At 40.1% G+C, this 22,014-nt stretch overlaps 1 protein-coding gene across 2 annotated transcripts in view; it reads left to right on the top strand.

The window, feature by feature from the left end:
• Nucleotides 1-11,357: 11,357 nt before the first annotated feature.
• The window catches only part of LOC114143095 (voltage-dependent calcium channel subunit alpha-2/delta-4-like), a 59,518-nt gene continuing 48,861 nt past the window's right edge, over nt 11,358-22,014 (top strand). Inside the window, exons 1-6 of one of the 2 annotated variants that reach the window (XM_028014853.1) lie at nt 11,358-11,955; nt 13,304-13,385; nt 14,430-14,546; nt 18,943-19,002; nt 21,352-21,514; nt 21,601-21,732. In XM_028014853.1, coding sequence (XP_027870654.1) covers nt 11,855-11,955; nt 13,304-13,385; nt 14,430-14,546; nt 18,943-19,002; nt 21,352-21,514; nt 21,601-21,732 — 655 coding nt within the window. In that variant the 5' untranslated portion in view covers nt 11,358-11,854. The remainder of the gene's footprint in view (nt 11,956-13,303; nt 13,386-14,429; nt 14,547-18,942; nt 19,003-21,351; nt 21,515-21,600; nt 21,733-22,014) is intronic. The other variant, XM_028014852.1, reaches the window with a different exon arrangement.

Below are 22,014 nucleotides of genomic sequence, written 5' to 3'. Positions count from 1 at the left end.
ATCATAGCCTATCTAGATAGATATCTGTCGGCCCTATCTGTTGAAACTGCTGGAACTGCTGTTGGGGTTTATTAATGATGCAGTTACATCTCCAGGCCCTGGTAAGGAGATTAATATAAATGACTCTGCAGTCGGGCCTTCTTGTTGTTACCTCTTCGGGGCGGAGCATAGTCACTCCTGAACATCCTGATTTAGAGCATGGACATTGGTGCATTAGAATCTGCCAACAGACTTCCACAGTTTCTGTGAGTGAGTTGAAAAGCAATTGAACACAATGAACATGAATAAATTCCCTCTCATGTTTCACAATTTCGAAATAAATGCACTACAATGCGTCTCATATATGTTTCTTTCCTCTCCATCTTGTGTTTTTTGACTAATGCAATGTATACTCTGGAATGACTTATAGACTGGAAAATATGATACTTAGTCATATACTTGCAAAAATAAGAGTTTGCAAAGGATGAGCAGACAGTGAAATTAGGTAAGTGTGTTTTTTTGTGCATCAGTATGCCTTAAAAGGGTCCCGTTTTCTAAAGTTAGGGATAACCACCACAGTGTTGACATGAGAACTGGTGTATATGTTTTTGCAGGTCTTATATAGAAAGTTATTTTTACATTTTGATAAAGTTGTACAGCGCATAGACGGTCTGCAGCAAGGGTTTTAGCCAAATGGGCATCTCCTCCTTCTTTCAACCCTCTGAAGAATTGTTTTTCCTCTCAGCAAGCCAATTAGAGGAACTGATGAGAACAAACTGTGCATTGGGACTTAGCTGGATGTGTCAACAGGTCTGTTTTGATCAGGGGATGAGAGTGTCTTGGTTGCAGAGCTTAAAGGATTGGTGAAGAATGTAAATTCAGGCCTGCTATTGTGAGGGGTCAACATGGATGGAAGGGGAGGAGCTGACCTCAGTTAGATTACTGAGAGGCAAAACACTCAATGTCAAGGGCAGAGTGTGATGGAACAGAACATAAACAACCAATATTTTGGACTGGAGCAGGAGTTACAAACTGCAGTCAACATTCCTTTGTAACAATGTGAAAGACTGATGAAGTCCTTGCTGCTAACTTGTGTTAAAGCAGGTTCATGAGTGATGTGAACTTTTTTGGTGAACTTAGAACTTAAGAGTTATCCCTAGCAGCAGAAAAAGCAGCTCTCTATACTAGTGACATTTTCCATAAAGATGAGAGTTTTGTGACTGCTGTATGTTTTATTTAGTAAAAAAAAAACACAATGAAGGAATTGAAAATTATTTGGACTTGTACTGTAAGTATGAATTTGAATTACAAACATGAAGTAATTTAGTTATAAACTCTGAACGAAGTGTTTCTGGGCAAAAGCGAAGTTTTCATCACTGATGATGCTGAAGGTTCTTCTACAGTTATAGTGGGAAGGAACTTACACTTGGTTTACACCCGTCCTGTTTGTCTTCACTGGGCTTTTTAAAAGAAACTCACATTCTCTAGGGGAAGTGTGCTGTCATTCTGGCCAGTCCTGCATATCCACATTATTTGTCTTACTTTTCTTTACTCTTAATGCTAATCCTTATTTTCTTTAATTGCTGGAGGCACTAGTGACCTTGAGACAAAAGAAGCTGGACAGGAACAACAGGACAACTGCACCGAAAATCATAAGACCTTGCAGGGCCGTGCAGAGACCTTTGGGAAAATATTCTTGTCCATAATTTGATAGTTAGAGGGCACAGTTCCGCCGCTATTTACCATGAGTCGGGTGTCTTAGCAACATGGAGGCAGAGGCACTGAGAATCGTTCAATCATCTTTAGACAGAGGGTAGCCAGAGTCATTTATTTTTCTAAATTTGTATTTTTAACTAAGTACTTATTGTTGAGGGGCACAAGCAGGCCACCTGATGCACAGATTTAAAAAAATGAAAAGAAAACAAAAATTTGAGGCATCAAGTATAAAAATGGGGCCTGAGTATCTTCTACCCGCTCCTTTTAGAACAAATTGTGTAATATTGGATGTCAGTTTACATGACTATTTGTCATATCATTATCTGAGAAATGTATCCAAGGAACTTTGTGTTTTGGTAAAAACGTAAAACCATCTGGAAAGTAGACTCAAAGCAGCACTAACCTGTATGTGGGGGTGTGTGCGTGTGTGTGTCTCAGGACACACACACGCCCACCCCCACATATATTGTCATGGTGAGAGGTTACCAGGACTCGAAGGCAAGCAACAACTATGGACATCAAATGCAGTTTAACAGATTTATTGAATAGTTGAATGCAATGGGGAGAGAATGGAGAGGCGTTGATCTGCAGCAGGGAGGAACCGGGCCAGAGGAGGAACTGAGGAAAGGTGAGCGGTTAAACAAGGAAGCAAATGAAGGGAATGATGGTGTAACCTGGTGATGGCTTACTATCTGAGGGTTAGGATGAGCAGAGGTGGGTACATGGGTTTCCCAGCAGTTGGTGCAGTGTGGGATTTCCAGGTGGAGGAGTTCCAGCACGAGACTGAGGGTGCTGGCAGTAGCTGGCTGGTGGTCGTGGAGGTATCCAGGAGCTAGTTTTAGCAGAGCAGCGAGGATCAGGTAATTCAGGTAGTCTGAGCACCAGGGGGTGATCAGAGCTGGTTCTCTGAGGAGGGAATAGATGAGAGAGGAATCAGAACAAGTTAAACACAGTAACGGCAGCACAGAGAGCCAGAGTGTACCACTGTTGAAGCAAAATCATCTGGCGTCTGCCTCAGGGAAGCCACTCCTATTTAAGGCCTTTGCTGATGCAGAACCCAACCTATACTATCTATCTATCTATCTATCTATCTATCTATCTATCTATCTATCTATCTATCTATCTATCTATCTATCTATCTATCTATCTATCTATCTATCTATAGCTGATGAGAAAATTAAGAGACCACTTAAAATGATCAGTTTCTCTGATTTTATGTTTATGTTTGAGTAAAATGAACAATGTTCTTTTATTCTATGCACTCCTGACATCATGTCTCCAAACTTCGAAGCAAAAATTTTGTATTTTAGATGGCTACTATGTATTTTCGATTGTTAGTTTAATAAACTACACTGCTGTGTGGATCTGTTCCATCAGTGCTGACTGATGCTTTTTGTGTGTTCCAGCAGTTCTGATATCACACAGCAGAGTTGCAGGCCCCTCTCCTCCTCTCATTATCCCGTGCAGATGTTCAGTCGGAGGTGTCAGGTGGCAACAAATCTAATTGATATCAAAACTCTGTTGTGGGAAACCAAAGTCCCTTTGTGATCTCAGGTTACAGCCCATTATAAGCCTGATCTGACTTTTGGTAGCCACTTCCAGCATGAAACTTGCCTGTCTTCACTTCAAAAGAGGTAGAATATGAGAAATTATGTCCTTACAACACCTACAAAAAGACATACTGCGACTTTGTGTGAATTTTCAAAGCTTCCAGACCAGTTTGAGACTAAATTAAATTAATCAAGCTCATCAATCTTGCATGCCTGAGTAGAGGACACTGTCCCTGCAGAGAAAAGCTATAGCATTAATAAGCAAACAGTGAGTTTAAAATGGAAAAATGATCCATGGTAGGGTATTACAATGCAGCTGAGGGGAATTGGAAGCTTAAGGAAAGGATGTGAAGGTAATGACTTTAAACCAGCGTAATCCTTCCCATCTGGGTCGAGAAATTGTTTGATATTTATGGCTGAAGTTCAGCACTAATAGGTCTGTTATTTTCTTCTGAGCAAATATAAACGAAAAAGAAAACTGGGAGAACGCTGTGATATGTTTTGTTTTCATTTTGTTTTGAGTTCAAACAACAGATCCCTTTCAGAGCTGTGGCTAATCTTCGTCTGTGTGTAGATCGGATGGAATCAGAATCTCAGTGTTGTATATACACAGTCTGCATGTCTGAGGTCAGATGACGGGACCAGCTCTCCTGTATGGCTTGTTTGAGTAGAAAGGGATGACATTTCTTAATATCATTCTTTTAAAAAATTATTCATATACAGCTTAAGAAAACCTTAAGAAACCACTTGAAGTTATCAGTTGATCTGATTTTACTCTTTATGTTTGAGTAAAATGAACATTGTTCATGAACCACTGACAACATGTCTCTGAAATTCCAAGCAAAAATGTATTTATTTGCAGAAAATGAGAAATGGTCAAAATAACAAAAAAGATCCAGTGCTTTCACCTTTCAGACCTCAATAATGCAAAGAAAACAAGTTCATGTTTGTTTAGAAATAACAATACTAATGTTTTAATTCAGGAAGAGTTCAGAAATCAATATTTGGTGGAATATTGATTTCTGAATCAATATTCTACACCTGCAGAAAATGACATTGTCAGTTTAATTTTAGTTTTCAGTTTTCAACATTGCTCTTAATTTAGGTTTAGTCATAATTTATTTATGATAATGTTTCACAAATGGCACCCCCAGGTCCTCTTCAACGGGACATTTGAGACCAGTGTCTATCTTTAAGAATATAAGTCATTCAGAAATATCTTAAATGAAAATAGAAATCCACCTAACAATCAGATATGAGTCCTACTACCTTGTCTTGCATTAAACAGAGAAATTACTGGATAAAGGAGTGCTTGTACCAGTTACTGTTCATTCAGAGAGGTCTGAGCTGGAGGCCAGAAGGCAGAACCTGGAACTCAGAGCATAAAGGCTGAGAGCCATCAGGAAGAGTGCTTTCAGTCCTCCCTATGTAATGTCACTATGTGATGCACAGATGCAATTAAAATTTGTCTGAGATTTTAGGGTTTTTGATTTGTTATAAAAGACAACCATGTATCACTACAAGATAAATACATATAAAAATACAAACAGTTGTGATACTTTGACTTGAACTTTTATTGAGCTGCTGATAATGTCAGCAACATTATCTGTTTCATTACTGTATGGCTACTACAATTGTGTAATTTCATTTCTGCTCTTTGAAGTGAGCAATAGGTCATTCTAAATTAAATGGCGTACTAAGTACTAACCTATTTTTATTGTTGTGCATTTTGATAAACTGTTTTTATAGAGTTGGAAATAAAATGTGAGAAAGAAAAATCATTTAACACTTTTATTAGAAGTAACTGTTGTAAAGTATTACTTTGGGATACATATATCCATGCTAGTTGCTGGGACTGTAATTTTTTACATAGAATCAGCCATTATCTGAAAACAGATTCTATGAAACTGATGTTTGGTAGCGATAAAGAGTTTGCTGCCAATTTACAGGATGACCTTAGCACATGCTGTGTTCGGTCTGAAAGCCACATAATGCTGCTTCATTCAGCCTGTGGTATGTGCATGTTCATGCTGTACATGGGTCAGTGTCTGTGTGGTTAATAAACTATTTGAAGTATTGAGGTTCTGGAGTCCGTCTTGGTTCTTGCTTTCTTTGGTTTGAGACATTTGTTCCTGCAGCTGTACATTTTCTCACTTCTTCCAGCAGTGGACAGCTGCATTGTGAATTGCGCTAAAACTGAAGTTTTACAGGGATTAGGCTGTGCAGTACTTCCATGTGTGTGTTTCCCTAGAGACGTTAAAACCCTGCACACAGAGCGCTTTAAGTTCTAGTATCAAGGCCGGGCTTCAAACTTTTACTACTTCTTTAAAGGAAAGCTCCAGGAGCTTTTATTTAATACTTTTTTCCCTAAAAAAGGCCTAAATGACCAGAAGTGAGGTTATCTCCACTCTAAATTAATTTTCATGTCACAATATGTCCCAATTTTTTTGCCTTTTCTTGCTCTTTAGTTGGATGGTTGTAAAAAATCAAGAAATGTGTTTTTTTCATTTCCATATCGAACAACTGATTTATCACAATTAACTTCTGAATGTAGCTGGAGTTTCTCACATAATACTAAGGGAACAAATGATTGCACCCTGGACTCTGTTGAGGTTTGAAATTTTACACAGTCAATAACGTTTGTCTGGGACGTATGTAATGTGCCAGTTCGACGCTATGAAGTTTATTGGAAATTGCCTGAACTGTAAACAACCTTCCTCCACTGTGAAGAGAGAAGTATTAATCTGAACAAGGCGGCTTTGAATGTTAGTTCAATATTTGGAAGTGTGACCAACATGGACCGAACGGTTTCGTTCACTTCCTTTGCTGTTATTGCTAAAGATACAGGCAGGTTACAATTCTAAAACAGTGCAGAAAATCAACATCGTCGTTCACAACGTCTCCTTCTATTGACTGATTGGTCCAGTAGAAAATCTCCTGGGGGAATCCAAGTAAATGGGAGAAGACCAGACTATCTGTAAAGAGAGATTTTAACCACAAAGGAAGGCAATATCCAGCCTACCCTGATGTAAGTCTTTAAATGTTTTTCCATATAATGTGAGTTGACAGGTTTTGATGTTTCTGCTTTTCACCAGCAACCCTCCCGACCCCATTAGGGACAAGGGTGAACAGAAAATGGATGGATGGATGGTATTTTTTATTCTTTTCCATACAACCTTGTCTTGTTTTCAGTCTTGATTGGAAATCTGTTATAGGCAGCTGGAGACTTGGTCAGAGGTTTATCTCCCAAAATAACAAGCAGAAAGAGAGTGGCAGGACATGAGAATAATTGGACATCTTGAAGCCAGCAGGGGTATGTCCTTACTTCAGAGATAACTTCCACCAAAAAGATTCCAGTGAAAAGAAATCACTCCAGTACTTCTTATATGATCAGAGGAATTTATGTCTGCAGGAGTACTTTTCAGTTTCTGGGTGAGTTTCAGATGTTTTACTGTTTTTAGAACACGATTACCATACATAACATACCATCGGCACGTAGATCTGGACCTGAGCGGCCTGTCACTGCGCTACTGCAGTTGTATGGATGCACTACGACAGTGACCACATGGGTGAGCTGTGGTGCACCCTGCGCTGACTCACTGCATCTAGTAACTATAACACCTAAAATAAAATGATTGTTTGTGTCTGACGTTCTTCATGATGAAAGCAAACATTGTCTGACATGTTGTATTTATGCCTCCAAAGTTCAACATTCACAGATAACTCCATGACAAAGGCTCACAAAACAGAAACTGACAGCATTATTGGAAAATGGGAGAAGAGCTGAAAAAAAAATTCTATTCTAACTACATAAACGTAAACCAGGCAAAAGCTGACTTTTGTCTGCCAACCATCCCAGGCATACCTGTTGACAGTCAAAGCTGAGGGGTAGAATGGAGTTAATGCAAAATATGTAAATGGACAGCCTTTTTTAAGGCTGCTGTATGTAATTTTTATGAAAAAAATGTTGTTGCTGTTTTTTTAATACATATTTGTTAAAACTGTTGCTATGTTGTGACAGATAATCTGTGAAGAGATGGCTCTCCTCCACCTCCACCCTGAGCTGCTATTACCGGCTGAAGAAATGCAAAGCTCCCGACCAAAAACAACCAATTAGAGCCAGGAGGCAGGTCTTAACACTGTCAATTAACCTCATGTACTCACAGCTAAGTGTGCTAATGGTGGAGAAACAACTCACCATTACTGGAAAGCAGTTTATCCACTGTAATCAGAGCATTCACAACAGGCTGTGCCAGCTGCAGCACAGCTTCAGCTGGCACAGCCTGCTGCACAGCCTCCTTTTAGTTTGGCATGTTTACCCTAACCCTAACCCTTACCCTAACCCTAACCCCTAACCCTACACCCTACCCTAACCTAACCCTAACCCTCAGTCACAACTCAAAGCTCGTTACCACAGATGAGGGTTGGAACGTAGATTGACCGTTATAACAAGACAGATCTTCACCACAACAGATCAGCACCAAGCCCCCCATCAATCTCCTGCTCCATTTTTCCCTCAATGATGAAGAAGACCCCATCTGATGGCTCGATCCATGATATCTGATGCTTTTCTGCCTGAGGTCAAACGGTCTGTTGTCTGTTTTTCTGAGAGTTGAGGATGCCCAAAAAATATGCATATTTCAAGCTGGGCTTTCACAACCTTTTGCATACAGTGTTAAGGATATAAACACCCCAACACTCAAAGTGTGGCATGATTCACCATGAAGGGCAATAAAAGCATGGGCCAGCTGGGTGACCTGAAGCTCAGAAGTCTGACAGGAGAAGCCTAAGCTCAGGAGATGCTGTCCACTGGTCTACCACCCGTTGCACCTCTCCAGATGCCCAGTGATGACAGAGACCCCCCACTATTGGCCGCAGCAGGATACTTGGAACTGATGTGAGCTGTCTGTTCTCTCTAAGGCTGGAGCGTGCCAAGCAACAGCTGCAGGGCTCAAGGTCTGTCCCCTCCTCTACAAAATCCTCAACATAATTCCGAAACACTTACATAAAACTCTGACCATGCCAAGCCACGTGGGGGAAAATAGTCCATCAATACAGCCATTGTTGTGTTCCAAGCCAGCTAAGCCTGGGATAGAAGAGGGATGAACCCACCTTTTGACCCCCCACCCCCACTCCACACACACACAGCAACAGTCATTAGTATGGTGATATGTTTTGAAAACTCTGCAGCTGTTTGCTGTATGAGAACAGGGAAAGTTCACTGCTCAAAACACACAAAGTTCTCTACAGACAATAACAGAACAAAGAAGCATTTTATATTTTACAGATCAAGCTTCAATCTGTACAAACACTCTAATGCACTCTTTGATTGGAAAGAATGCTAAATGTGAACTTTAATAGAGCTTTATCAAAGCTCTTCACACTACATTCAGTTAATCACCCATTCTACTATCCAATGGTGAGCTACTGGATAGTAGCCACAGCGGTCTGACATAGGCTGCCATACATTGGCAGCACCATGCCCTTCTGGTCACCACCAGACATGGCGGATCAAGTGCCTTACCCAAGGACACAACAGAGATAAACGGAGCAGAAAACAACCAATCAATTGCAGAACAATCTCCTACCACCATTGTTGCATTAAAAGTTGCATTAAAAGTCCATCAAAAGTTTACTAAAAGTGTCAACTTTGCATGAACAGTGGCATTACTTACCAAATGATACTTCATGACAACAGTCATAAATGTTCATGAAAACTAATTTATGTTCATTACAGGTGTTATATCATGTTTATAACAGTGTCATATCCGTTTTATGCACAACCCTTCAAATACCCAAAAAACTCAGAGTCTCGAAAACTTGCTGTTCAGCACTTAGAATAAATCAAAGTTGGCTCCAGCTTTTGTCTCCAGCGCTACAGGGTGGAAGTGAACAAACAGCAGTGTGCAAGCATAACATGACTGTAGTTGCATGTTGCACATTTGGTCATTAGAGGGCAGTACTGATTCATCATTTGGAGAAAACTTCTCCCTCACATGAATGTCTGAAAAAGTCAAGAGTACAGACTTTGATAAGTTGCTATAACGGAGAAAATCTTTTATGGGATACTGAGGAGAACTGTAGTCCTTTTGCACATTGGCATTTCCCAATTTAACATAAAACCCCTGACAGCCTGTGAGGTAATTTAGGATTTTCTCAGCAGAGCTTTTGAGAATGTCAAGATATCATAGATTGCATCTTGATATAAAAAGGTCAGTCATAGCAGGCAGGGATCAGATCTTATCTGACACTTTGCTCTATTGATTAATCTGTGGTTATTCTAGTGGCTGTGATCAATTATTCATGGGAATGTTTGATTTTCTGCCAGTAGACCTGTACATATACATAGTTCTGGGGCATTTCAGAGTCTGAACATCTAACCCTTCTGTGAGAGGTTCTGGGTTGTGTGTGTTTGAAAACTTTGGGTCGAATATTTAGATATTAAATATTGCTTAAGTGACAGTCTTCTTAAATAAACTTGAATTTCTGAATTTGCCAGATAAATTCTAATGGCGGAGACATATAAGTTCATATGAAGTATATAGTACAGTCTTAATTTGGTTAACATTATGGATTGTGCTTTATGATTATATGATGTGACTGGTTCTGTTTGTAGATTTTACAAAATACAGGTAAGTCAAACTATTACAAGCACAGTTCTAAAAGACTGTTTGAATAAATATAACACAGTAATACTCATGCAGCTTGTATAGACATTTTCTTTATGCTATTACTTTCCCACTTTTAATAGTTTTTACAAAACTTTTACAAAAGTCTAAATATCTTTTTTCCTGTGGAAAAAGATATTTACACAATGTACCTTTATAATGAACAGCTGAAGGGGAATCCACGTGGAGTACTCCTCCTCACTACAGCTGTTAGAATCCTCTTGCATATTGTTTTTAGTTTGGCATGTTTGTCTGTTTACTTGTCTCCTTTGGTTATGCTTTCTTTTGGATCTTTAGCCTATAGTTCAGTTTTTCTCAATTCTGGTCCTCAGGGGCCACCGTCCTGCATGTTTCAGGTGTTTCCCTTCTGCCACAAGCTTGACTTGAATAAATGGGGGATTAACAGGCTTCTGCAGTACTTGATGACATGCAAAGGAGGTCACGTAATCTTTTTGTCAACATTTTCTTATGAAGGATTATTTTTACTCCATTCACCATCTAATAATGTCACGACATAAACTTGACTGTTTTCTTCTCTGCTTTCTTTTACAATGTGTGTTTTGGTTTCCCAGTAAGCACATTTTTGTCCAGATAAGTTTTGCATGTGTTCTCCAGGTTGAAGTTCTGCACTCCACGCTTTTTGGTTATAATATTTTTGCCTCTATACTTGTTTTTCTCATGTCTGCTTGTGTAATATTGTATAATCTTGATCAGACTGTGACTGCTCTTGCTCTCTTGGGAAAAATAGGCCAATAGTTAGTGTCTGCTCTGCTCCGAATAAAAGACGTAAAAGTGAAGACAGTCAATTCATGAACTGTTGGGTTCTACAGCCAAAATCTATACAGACAATATACAGCAAAATCTATACAGACAATATACAGCAGGAGAGACGTCTTTAGAGATATATTTCTAATGTACTTTGGAGGCCAGTAGATTGTTACAAATATACCATCATTTAAAGATTTGAACTATATGCAAAGGTATTCTTTTTTTAGTTCTTAATAGGTAGAATAATAATAAAGAATTAAAAAAAAACCCAAAAACAAACACCAAGATGAGATAATACACTAAATATGTGTTACATTTGGTTTGGGTTGAGGACCTTTTTTTTATAAGTTAACATTACAGGCTAACAGAATTATGAAAGAAGTTGAATTTCTGCAATGCTGCGCTGTGTTTGTTTTACTTCTCAAACGACAGAAAGATATTTTAAACCTACACATCAGAATGTTTGACTTTAAACATTCATCCAACAACTAAGTTAGGTCCAGGAAGTCTAAAGGTGTTTGTGATCATAATCAGATAATTGCATGAGTGTGTCAGTGTGTTAGGGCACTGTAATGCTGCTCCCCTCTGACAGCTGATTGGTTGCTGGAAAGGCTGTCTCCAGCAATCACTTTAATCCTCTTAGATAAAACAGAACCTTCATCCAATCCCCTTCACCAATCCTTTTCCCCCTCCTACTTTTCTCTCTCTCTCTCCCTCTGTCTGCCTGCCTGTTACATATGGAAGCAGAGTTTTTAATCCAAATGGATTGTGCAGCAAATTTGGCAGCCACGGAGAGGAGCAGAAACCACTGCGAGTGTGAAAAAAAAAGCAAAAACTGAAGGAGCCAAAGACAGATAAAATTGTCTTTGTCAGGTCCTAGCAGTCTGTGCTAGGTTTTCCATTCAGTTCATTGCAGATGGCTCTGAGATCTTCAAGGACTGCCTTTTTCCCTGACAAGGATCAGAGCTGACAGAAGATGCCACCTAAAGAACACGCTTACCAAGACAGTACGGAAGCCACAAAGGGTCAAAAGTCCATCAGCAGAAACCTTGGTACTCTTTGCCTGCTGCAAGCATGAGGAAACCATTCTCTTCAAACTCCTGATTATTCCTTTGAACTTTAAATCTGAATTCTCTGAGACATATGAACTGGGAATAACTTTGGGAAAGCAGGATGGAAACAGGAACATTGGGAATAAGGAGCTTACTAAGGATTCTGGGATGTTTCTGCTTGTGGATTCTGGCTGATGCTCAAATGAAGATCCCACCAGAGACGTAAGTTCTACCTTGTACTGTTTCTAATGGATGTTAATTTTCTCTTCTCAGTCACACAAAATGGAGCACCATACAGTAAAGGGTTTTCCAGCAAATGAATTAACTTCTCTTGGACGTGATGGTCAAACTTTTAAACCTTGAAAGTTTAAAAGTTTCTTGGCAAACAAGTTTCTTTTGTCTAGAGCAGGGGTCTCAAACTCCAGTCCTCGAGGGCCGCAGTCCTGCAACTTTTAGATGTGCCTCTGCTGCACCACACCTGAACAGAATAATTAGGTCATTAGCAAGGCTCTGGAGAACTGATCTACACAAGGAGGAGGTAATTAAGCCATTTCATTCCAGTGTTTTGTACCTGTGGCACATCTAAAAACTGTAGGACAGCGGCCCTCGAGAACTGAAGTTTGAGACCCCTGGTCTAGAGTAATACTGCTGACTCTGAATCCGTGGAAGGAGATCCAGATTAAGGTGATGGCACAGAGGCATTTCAACCTCAAAGACTCATCATTAAATTTGAAACAATGTGAAATTACTCATTTCTGTCCATTAGACATAACTGATTTGGAGACGTGCAGTAGCAGAAGTACTTGATGACTTTTACTAAAAAAGTCCAATAGATTCCCAAGTACCTAATAAGTTGAGAAAACTACTCATCAGTCTATTCAATAACTTTTGTATCTTGCAATAGATGTCAGTTCATCTTTCAGTTTAAAAAGTTTTCTATTAAAGGAAACCCAGGAGACTGCATTGAGAGTTGAGCACGTAGCAACTCTCAATGCTACGTGCATTGAGAGCAGACAATTGCAGACAATTGCTTGCGTTGTGTCGTTGACTTTGCAGCAATCCTTCATACTGAGCATGTACTATATGTAGCAACAGCAGAAAGAAACCTTCAGCAGAACCAGAACCGAGCCCAGTACAAGTGACCAGCTGCCATGACTGACTGGAGGTTTGAGAAGACAGAGCAGGATGCACAAGAAGAAACAGAAGACCTTATGTGGAAGTACTTTTATGATAGTGAAAAAAACTCAGAGAAAACATACAGTCAGCTGTTGAGATAACAGCAAATAATGCAAATAGGAAAGAAGAAAGTAGTAGAGTAACAAAGTGGTCAGTTTGTCTTCCATTAGCAGAAACCCATAGCAGCATAACTACAGAGATTGCTTTCCATTTAGTTTCAAAGCCATAGCGTAAAGACCAATATAAAAGGAAACTCCCTGAAGTTGTAATTGGCTCCAGATAAAACAGAATGACAAATAAGAGGGTCAGAAATCACAGTAATGTGGTAGACATGGTCCAGATTCTGTTGCATAACGATGCTATCCTTCTGACTGCATGTCTACCTTCTGTCCAGGGTGCAGCAGTGGGCATCTGTGTTCTCTGTTCAGCTCCGAGACTTTTCAACCAAATTCTCTGGCTCTCTGCTACTTCAGAAGGTAAAACAAAAATGCTTTAATGTATGGACAAACTTCACAGATGGATATGATTTGATTTTTCACTAAATTTGCTTCATTTGCTCACACTTAGACAAACAAATTCCCTTTTTGAATAATCCAATACAGGAGTTAAGAATCATCCATCCATCCATTTTCTGTACACCCTTGTTCCTACTGGGGTTGGGAAGGATGCTGGTGCCTATCTCCAGCGAACATTTCGGGCGAGAGATGGGGTACACCCTGGACAGGTCGCCTGTCTGTCGTAGGGCAGAGTTAAGAATTAGCTTGAGGGAATCAGCTGAATACCCAACAAGTGTATATAAATGAAATACTGTGGCAGAAAAATAACAAAATATATTGTTAAATACATTTTTTTTAAAAGTAAGCGAATATAAAGCAGGTCTAAATGACAGTAATGAGAGACATGTTATAAGGCTAGGTGTTATTAGATTTTTACACACACAAACACACATGTAGGAATCATTGTGATTCAGGACCTGGTCTGATCTGATTTTAGTCAAAATCTGTTTATCTTTCAGGTTTAAAATAGTCACCTCCAATCAGTTAGAATAGAATAGAATAGAATAGAATAGAAAAAGTGTTGGTCCCAATGGCTAAATTTAAGTGTGACAGCAAGAAGTTAAGGTAAGTGTGGACAAGTAATATAAGTAATAAAGGTAATGTGAAGCTGTCTTTGTTAATCCAAAGCAATATGTCACCTTAAGCTTGTTGACAAGCTTAGGCAACTAGTTTTGTTGTTGTTGTTCAGAGGTGGGTAGTTCTGGTTACATTTACTTGACGAACATTTTGGAGACATAGTGTACTTTCATCAAACCATTATTACTATTTTAATCACTGAGCATATCTTCCTTACAGTTTGAACCAGAGATATTTGGGATGACTTATTGGATCTTTTACAAATAGTCCAGGTAGCGAGGTTATGGTACAGGTGGATAATTTGACACCAAAGATAACTTAACGTAATTTGAACTAATCTGCTGTTGTTTCTGCTCAAACTGAAACTAGATCTGCTTTTCTTTTCAGAAACTAAAGGATGTAGAATCCATTATCAAGATTACGGAGCTGAATGGAGATGATTTATTGAGGGACTACTCTGAGGAAATCGAACGAATGTTGGGAAGTAAGATGAAGTCTGTAAAGGTAAAACAAAAACCCCTCCTAGGTTATAATAGAGCATGTTTAAACACAGTGCTTGAAAGACCTAGTTCTTGTTGTTAATGGCAGAACAAAATATTAAAATGTAGCTGAATGTTGGATCAAAGAAAAGTCTTACGTTTGCTTCCTAAACCGAGTTGCTGGGTTTTCTGTAAGGCTGTTTCACAGTTCTGTGTTTGTATTAAGCGTATCGGTTCTCAATGTAGGTTTTCATTCTTATGTTGGGTATTTTAAATTCAGAGCCATATAGGAAGCCTGCCAATCAAAATCACATCCAATAAATAGAGCAGACTGAGAACCTTAGTCTTTTTAAAACATCTTTAAACAACATTAAAATAAATTCTGAATTGTACATGTAGCAAATGCAGTGACTTAAAAAATGGTTTCATATGAGCTCGCTTTCTGGTCTGCGTCTGTGCAGCTCATTTTTTGGAACAGTGGCAGCAGAGCTCCATTCTCTGTGGGAAGGCCAGAGCTGCATTAATCTATCAATTACAGATTCATTGCAGTTTCTGTATTAAATTGACAGAAGATGTCAAACTCTCCAAAGGTTCATGCAACTTTTGGGTTTCAGATGACGTAGCACCAAGGTCACCCAATGCAGATGGATGGCAGGAAGTAAATGCAGCCCATTTATTTCTGTTGATCCAGCATCAAAATGTCTAAAGTTTGTGTCCTGTACGGTTGTTCCACGTTCTAATAGCGACAAAGATAAACGTTATTTTTGTGTTTCGAAGGTAGTTGGTCACAAGGGAGTTAATTTTAAGAAAAACTTACCGAAAAAAGAGGAGAAAAGTGGATCAACAATCTACGGCTAAAAACAGGCAGTGTGAAAACTATCAATGCCAGAGTTTGCAGCGCCGACTTTCTAACCGGTAACGATCACCTCATTTAAATTGTATTTTCAGATATTTTATTGGACAGTTACTTAGAAAGATAAGCATTCATATGTAAGGTAAGATATATTATTTTTACACACTGGTTGTTGTCCTCAGAGTGCTAATGTTTTTAGCAGCTAGTTACAACTAAAAACCAGCGATCAGGCCCGAAACCTGGGAGTAGTGATGGACTCTGACCTGAACCTCCATAGCCACATAAAGACAGTTACAAAGTCGGCCTTCTATCACCTGAAGAACATTTCCAGGATTAAAGGACTAATGTCTCAGCCAGATCTAGAGAAACTCATCCATGTGTTCATCTTCAGTTGTATTGATTATTGCAACAGCGTCTTCACGGGTCTGTCCAACAAATCAATCAAACAGCTGCATCTGATCCAGAATGTTGCTGCTGGCGTTCTCACTAAAACCAGGAAGATAGAGCACATAACACCAGTTTTAAAGACCTACACTGGCTCCCTGTAGCTCCAAGAAAAAGACTTTAAAATACTGCTGTTAGTTTACAAATCACTGAACGGCTTAGCACCACAATACATCAAAGATCTGCTGTTGTTGTATCAACCCTCCAGATCTCTCATGTCTTCTGGTTCTGGTCTGCTCTGCATCCCCAGAACCAGAACCAAACGAGGAGAAGCAGCTTTCAGCATCTATGCACCACAAATTTGGAACAAACTTCCAGAAAACTGTAAAACAGTTGAAACACTGACTTCCTTTCAGTGCCTAGTCCCGTACAGAAAATATAATGTTTATTCAGAGGGACTTTCATGATAAAAAAAAGCTAAATAAATTACCGTATTTTCTGGACTATAGAACGCACCTTACTATAAGCTGCACCCACAAAGTTTTTAAAGAAAACTGAAAATGTACATATATAAGCCGCACCGGACCATGAGGCGCTGGTATCTCCGCCGCTCTCGGTTTTCCACATTAAGAAGGGCATTTACTTCCTGCCCTCCTTAATAAATCTGCTATTAAGGACCCAGTCCTGCGTCAACACCAAACCATGGATTTGTTCATGCCGAGCTTACCTGCAGTGTAAGAGCAGATCGATAGTGCCAGTTATTTGGATTTCAACAAAATGGAGGAATGAATGTAAAGAGTTTCCTTATCAATTTACTAATTATTAAGGCTAAATTTCACCTACATAAATGCAAATTTTTGAAGAAAAAAACACATTTTTTAGTTTTTTTCCATCCATCCATCCATCCATCTTCTTCCGCTTATCCGAGGTCGGGTCGCGGGGGTAGCAGCTTCAGAAGGGAGGCCCAGACTTCCCTCTCCCCAGCCACTTCTTCCAGCTCCTCCGGGGGAATCCCGAGGCGTTCCCAGGCCAGCCGAGAGACATAGTCCCTCCAGCGTGTCCTGGGTCTTCCCCGGGGCCTCCTCCCGGTGGGACGTGCCCGGAACACCTCACCAGGGAGGCGTCCAGGAGGCATCCTGACCAGATGCCCAAGCCACCTCAACTGGCTCCTCTCGATGTGAAGGAGCAGCGGCTCTACTCTGAGTCCCTCCCGGATGACTGAGCTTCTCACCCTATCTCTAAGGGAGAGCCCAGCCACCCTACGGAGAAAACCCATTTCGGCCGCTTGTATCCGCGATCTCGTTCTTTCGGTCATGACCCAAAGCTCATGACCATAGATGAGGGTGGGAACGTAGATCGACCGGTAAATCGAGAGCTTCGCTTTTTGGCTGAGCTCTCTCTTCACCACGACGGACCGGTACAGCGTTAGTTTTTTTGATCGAACTTAAACATTATTTATTAACAATTTAATCCTCCACTAATCAAAAAGCAGAATCAACAATACGGGCTTGTAATCAACCTGTAATTTTGGATTATCTTTTATTTTAATGCACTGTGACATCTGGCACACATATCACAATTTGTGCTATTTCCTTTATACATATTTATATTGATTGTCGTTTTCTTATCTTCTTGCTTTATCTTATGCTCCCCCTGATAAATTATTATTATCTTCCTGAGTTTTGTTCACAGTACAATTGTATTGTTGTTTATTATAATAAATAAAGTTTAAAAAAAAAAGATCGATAGTGCCAGATCGACATCCTTCAACTTAAAAGTGGCATTATATGAACTTCTGCGTGTTGTTACATGATGAGAGGCTATAAGTTTGAAAACATTTTCCAGTCGTGCCTGCTGCTAGTGTAACCTCGATAATTGTGATTGAGTTCTAGCTTAGTTCAAATCAGTTCTGCATTGTGTGAATAAGGGCCAGGAGACAGGATGAGATGAAATGATGACGGAACAGAATATGGACTGATCAGGAATTAGGTTCATCACAGCGGGTACAGCACCTTACGAGTGCCTTATGGGTGCTCTTTCACCCATTACACATGAACCCAAACTTGAAAGTAATGACAAGTGGAATTCTATACAACATTAACTATGTTACACTAGCATGTGCTTGTTCTAAATGAAAATTCTTTGATTTCCAATTTTGACTTCCAATGATTCACTTCCTGCTAAAGAGCCCTGTGGCGGTTGAAGAAAAATCCACAGAAAAGCCGCACCAGGCTGTAAAGTCACATGTTTCAAAGCGTAGGGGGAAAGTAGCGGCTTATAGTCCGAAAAATACGGTAAATATAACCTACCCAGCCATACAGTCACCGTGCTGTGACTCTATACTGGATAAATCCTCAAGACTGTAAGAGAAGTCCTTTTTACTTCTCTTAAAGTAAAAAAGACATATTTTGGATTATCTTTTATAAAAAAAGACATTTTTTACTTTAAAAAGTCTTTTAAAGACTTAATAATACATCTTTTAAAATAATTTTAAAAGTCTTTTAAAAGACTTTTAATACGGATCATATCCTAAATATACGGTATTTTTTTCGAGATGCCTCGTCTGTTCCAGCCTATTTAGGGCATTTGGTTCGGTTCATTTGTTTTGAACCGAAGAAATCCACTTCCAGACCTCCATCTGAATTTTGAGCGTCATCCGGGTCACAAACCCAGCAATAAAATGCTTGCTCTGTGTTTGTTAGTCTTATGTCTAAAGAAAGAATTTCATGGAGTTTAAAACCATCATCTGTGAAACAGAAGTAATTTTGGTCTGACAGACCAAGGTAAACACAAGAGGTAATGCATCTATTTGCAGACAGGCTTTATGTTACAACAAGATCTGGGTTGTGGTCTTTGTTGTGAGCAGATTATGTCAGGCTACTTAAAAGGTTTAGAAATGGTTAAGGCTCTCACTGATTGTCATTATGCTGATTCAAATAACTTCAGCTGTATGAACAAATTAGAAACTGAAGGTGATTTGTACCTTGGAAACAGTTCCAGACCACTGGAGTGTTAGAAGTGAAACAGGGTTCTCCAGGTGAGACCACAACAAACTACATAGAAACCAGCATTGGTGCAAAACCAATTCTTTTGTTCTAGTCACTGTACACAGAGGTTCTAGACATTGTTCATCCAATGTCTAGTTTTAATTTAATATTATTTTGTCTGGTCTATTTCTTGCTAGAGGTTAGCAGAGTCTGCAGAAGATGCTGACCTGTACCATGAATACAACAGTTCACTTAAGGTTAGTGGATCCTCCTTTTCATTATCACACACATCTGTCTGTCTAAAAACCTTGTTTTTCAAGCAAGGGAGATGCTGCTCCACACAACACTGCCCACAAGATCCATCCATCCTCTGGGCCCTGCCACCGAGGAGCTTTTTAACCACCTCGGCGACCTCGTCCACAGAGATTAGAGAGCCCAACCCAGAGTCCCCAGGCCCTGCTTCCTCAATGGAAGGCATGTTGGTGGGATTGAGGAAGTCTTCGAAGTATTCTGCCCACCGGCCCACAATGTCCCAAGTCGAGGTCAGAGCACACTTACCCCACCATAAACAGTGTTGTGCTGTACTGCTTCCCCCTCCTGAGATGCCGGATGGTGGAACAGAATCACCTCGGAGCCGTGTGAAAGTCTTTCTTCATGGCCTCTCCAACTCCCACGTCCGAGTTTTTGCCTCAGCAACCATCCGAGCCGCATGCCACTTTGACCGCCGGTACCCATCAGCTGCTTCTGGAGTCCCACAGACAGGCAAAAAAGTCCCGATAGGACTACTTCTTCGGCCTGACAACATCCCTCACCGAAAGTGTCCACCAACGGGTTCGAGGGTTGCCACCGCGTCAGGCACCAACAACCTTGCAGCCACAGCTCCGATAAGCCTCCTCGACAATGGAGGCACGGAACATGGTCCACTCAGACTCAATGTCCCCCTCCTGCTCTGGAATGTGTTCAAAGTTCTGCTGGAGATGGGAGTTAAAGCTCCGTCTCACAGGAGACTCTGCCAGACGTTCCCAGCAGACCTTCACAACACGTTTGGGCCTGCCAGGTCTGACCGGCATGCTCCCCCACTACCAGAGCCAACTCACCACCAGGTAGTGGTCAGTGGACAGCTCCATACCTCTCTTCACCTGGATAAAAGCCTGGCCACCAGGCGCTCGCTATGGTGCCCCACCTCCAGGCCTGGCTCAAGAGTGGGGCCCCAGTAACCCGGGCGAGGGTAATCTAGATCTATTGTTATTGTTCATCATAAGGGGTCTTTGGACTGCGCTTGGTCTGGTTCCTCACCTAGGACCTGTCTGCCTTGGGTGACCCCTCCTAGCTCCTAGGATCATTGGGACACTCAAGCCCCTCCACCACGATAAGGTGGTAGGAGAGGAGAGGCTGCTCACACCAAAAGCTGTTTTTCATTGACAGAATCAACTTGGCAGATTTTTCATGTAAACAAAAACCTATTTACTGCTCAACCCACAAAAGCATTTTCCTTTAAAATGTGGTGCCATTTAAATGGGAATACTGACACGTGTGTGGGTGTGTGTGTGTGTGAATGAATAGGGGCATGTATGAGTGTGTCTATCTAATTTGTTAGTCAGAGGTATAATTGGCCTGCACTGTTAGATAATGGATAATGCTGACTGTGAGTGAACTGGAGGTAACAGCAGGTTTGTTTGGAGCTGGGGCTGCACACACAGGAGCTTTACGACTTCAGCCGACACCTGAAATTAGATTACATCAACTTTAGCTCGCTGTGTGGAAAATGGGTCAACACCAATGCAAGAAGTCCTAACAAAAATCCTATGTGAATCCACTAACATAACCAATTTCTGCTGGCTGCTATAAAAAAGAAAGTAGCAACAAAAAAAAAAATGTTTAGAGACATCTATGTCATGAATATAGAAGAACTAAAGATTCACAATGCCCTTTGTGTTTTTTTTGCAGATATTCATCTTTTCTAAAGTTACCCATCTGACTTTCAATGTAATGTTACACTAATTTGGCCCAACATGAAGAAGTAATTGGCCCATAAACCTATAAACGGGTTGTGCCACCTTTGCCTTTAACACCTCCCATTTAGTGCTTGCACAGACTGACATCAGATTTTTCTATCTCTGTGGAGTAGCATAGGTCTTTTCTTCTTCATGAAACTGTTTTATATCTGCCATAGTGGAAGGTTTTAAAGAATGTTTGTAGAGTTTAAAGTCATGTCACAGAATTAAGTTCAGAGGTTCACTAAACCTCTGAATTAAGTTCAAAATGTACTTTTTTTCCCCATCAGTTCTGACAAGGGCGTCCCAGTACGTAGCACCATAACTACCCTAGACCCATCACATTAGCAACACCTTGTTTGTGAGCATAATGTTAAATTTGTCTGTTTGATGATAGATAATACTTAAGTGTGATAAAAAGGCAACAACAGAATTCTGTAGGAGGAAAGACTTTTTATGGCACTCTACAACAGTGTCTTTGGTGATATGACTATTCTTTGTCATTTAAGCAAAAGATGAACTGCATCTAATTCTTCTGAAAAACTCTTCACATTTTTTAATTTGCAATGATTGGTAAAGAAGAGTTTAATTCCCTTTTACTGTGTCTCTCAGTTTGATTATTACAACTCCATGCTGATCAACACGATGGATGAAGACGGGAACTATGTGGAGTTGGGTGGAGAGTTTCCGCTTGAAGAAAACGAACATTTTAATAACCTGCCTGTGAATACTCAACAGAGCAACATCCAGGTTCCCACCAATGTCTACAACAAAGGTTGTTAGCAGGATCACATCACACAACTGCTCGTGGAAGTAAAATTGTCCAAATCTTTCTCACAATTTTGTCATTTTCCCAAGCAGATCCCAAACTACTTAATGCCATCTACAACTCCGAGGCTTTGAATGATGTCTACGTTAACAACTTTCTGAGAGATCCCACACTTACTTGGCAGTACTTTGGCAGTTCCTATGGCTTTTTTAGAATCTACCCTGGTAAGTTTATCTTAACCTTTCTTATGTTCCTGGTTCTAAGTATAATAAACTGCAAATTTATTTCAATAAGTTTCTTTTATGTTTGTTTGTGCCTGTTTCAAATGTGGGATTATCACATCAGGTTCAAAGAAGCTCTTTCTGAAACATATGTCTGAAAGTTTTACAAATGTGTCTTTTTAGCACTTTTTAAAACATCAGCATTTGACCAAAGTGCTCCACAACAACCATGACAACCACAAAACAGTATATAGAATAAAACTAGAATAATGTGGAAAAATACAG

This window comes from Xiphophorus couchianus, chromosome 4, assembly GCF_001444195.1.
Source record: "Xiphophorus couchianus chromosome 4, X_couchianus-1.0, whole genome shotgun sequence".
NCBI classification, from domain to species: domain Eukaryota; kingdom Metazoa; phylum Chordata; class Actinopteri; order Cyprinodontiformes; family Poeciliidae; genus Xiphophorus; species Xiphophorus couchianus.
Note: the sequence above shows the minus strand (reverse complement) of the source record. Positions and strands in the feature narration are given on the sequence as shown.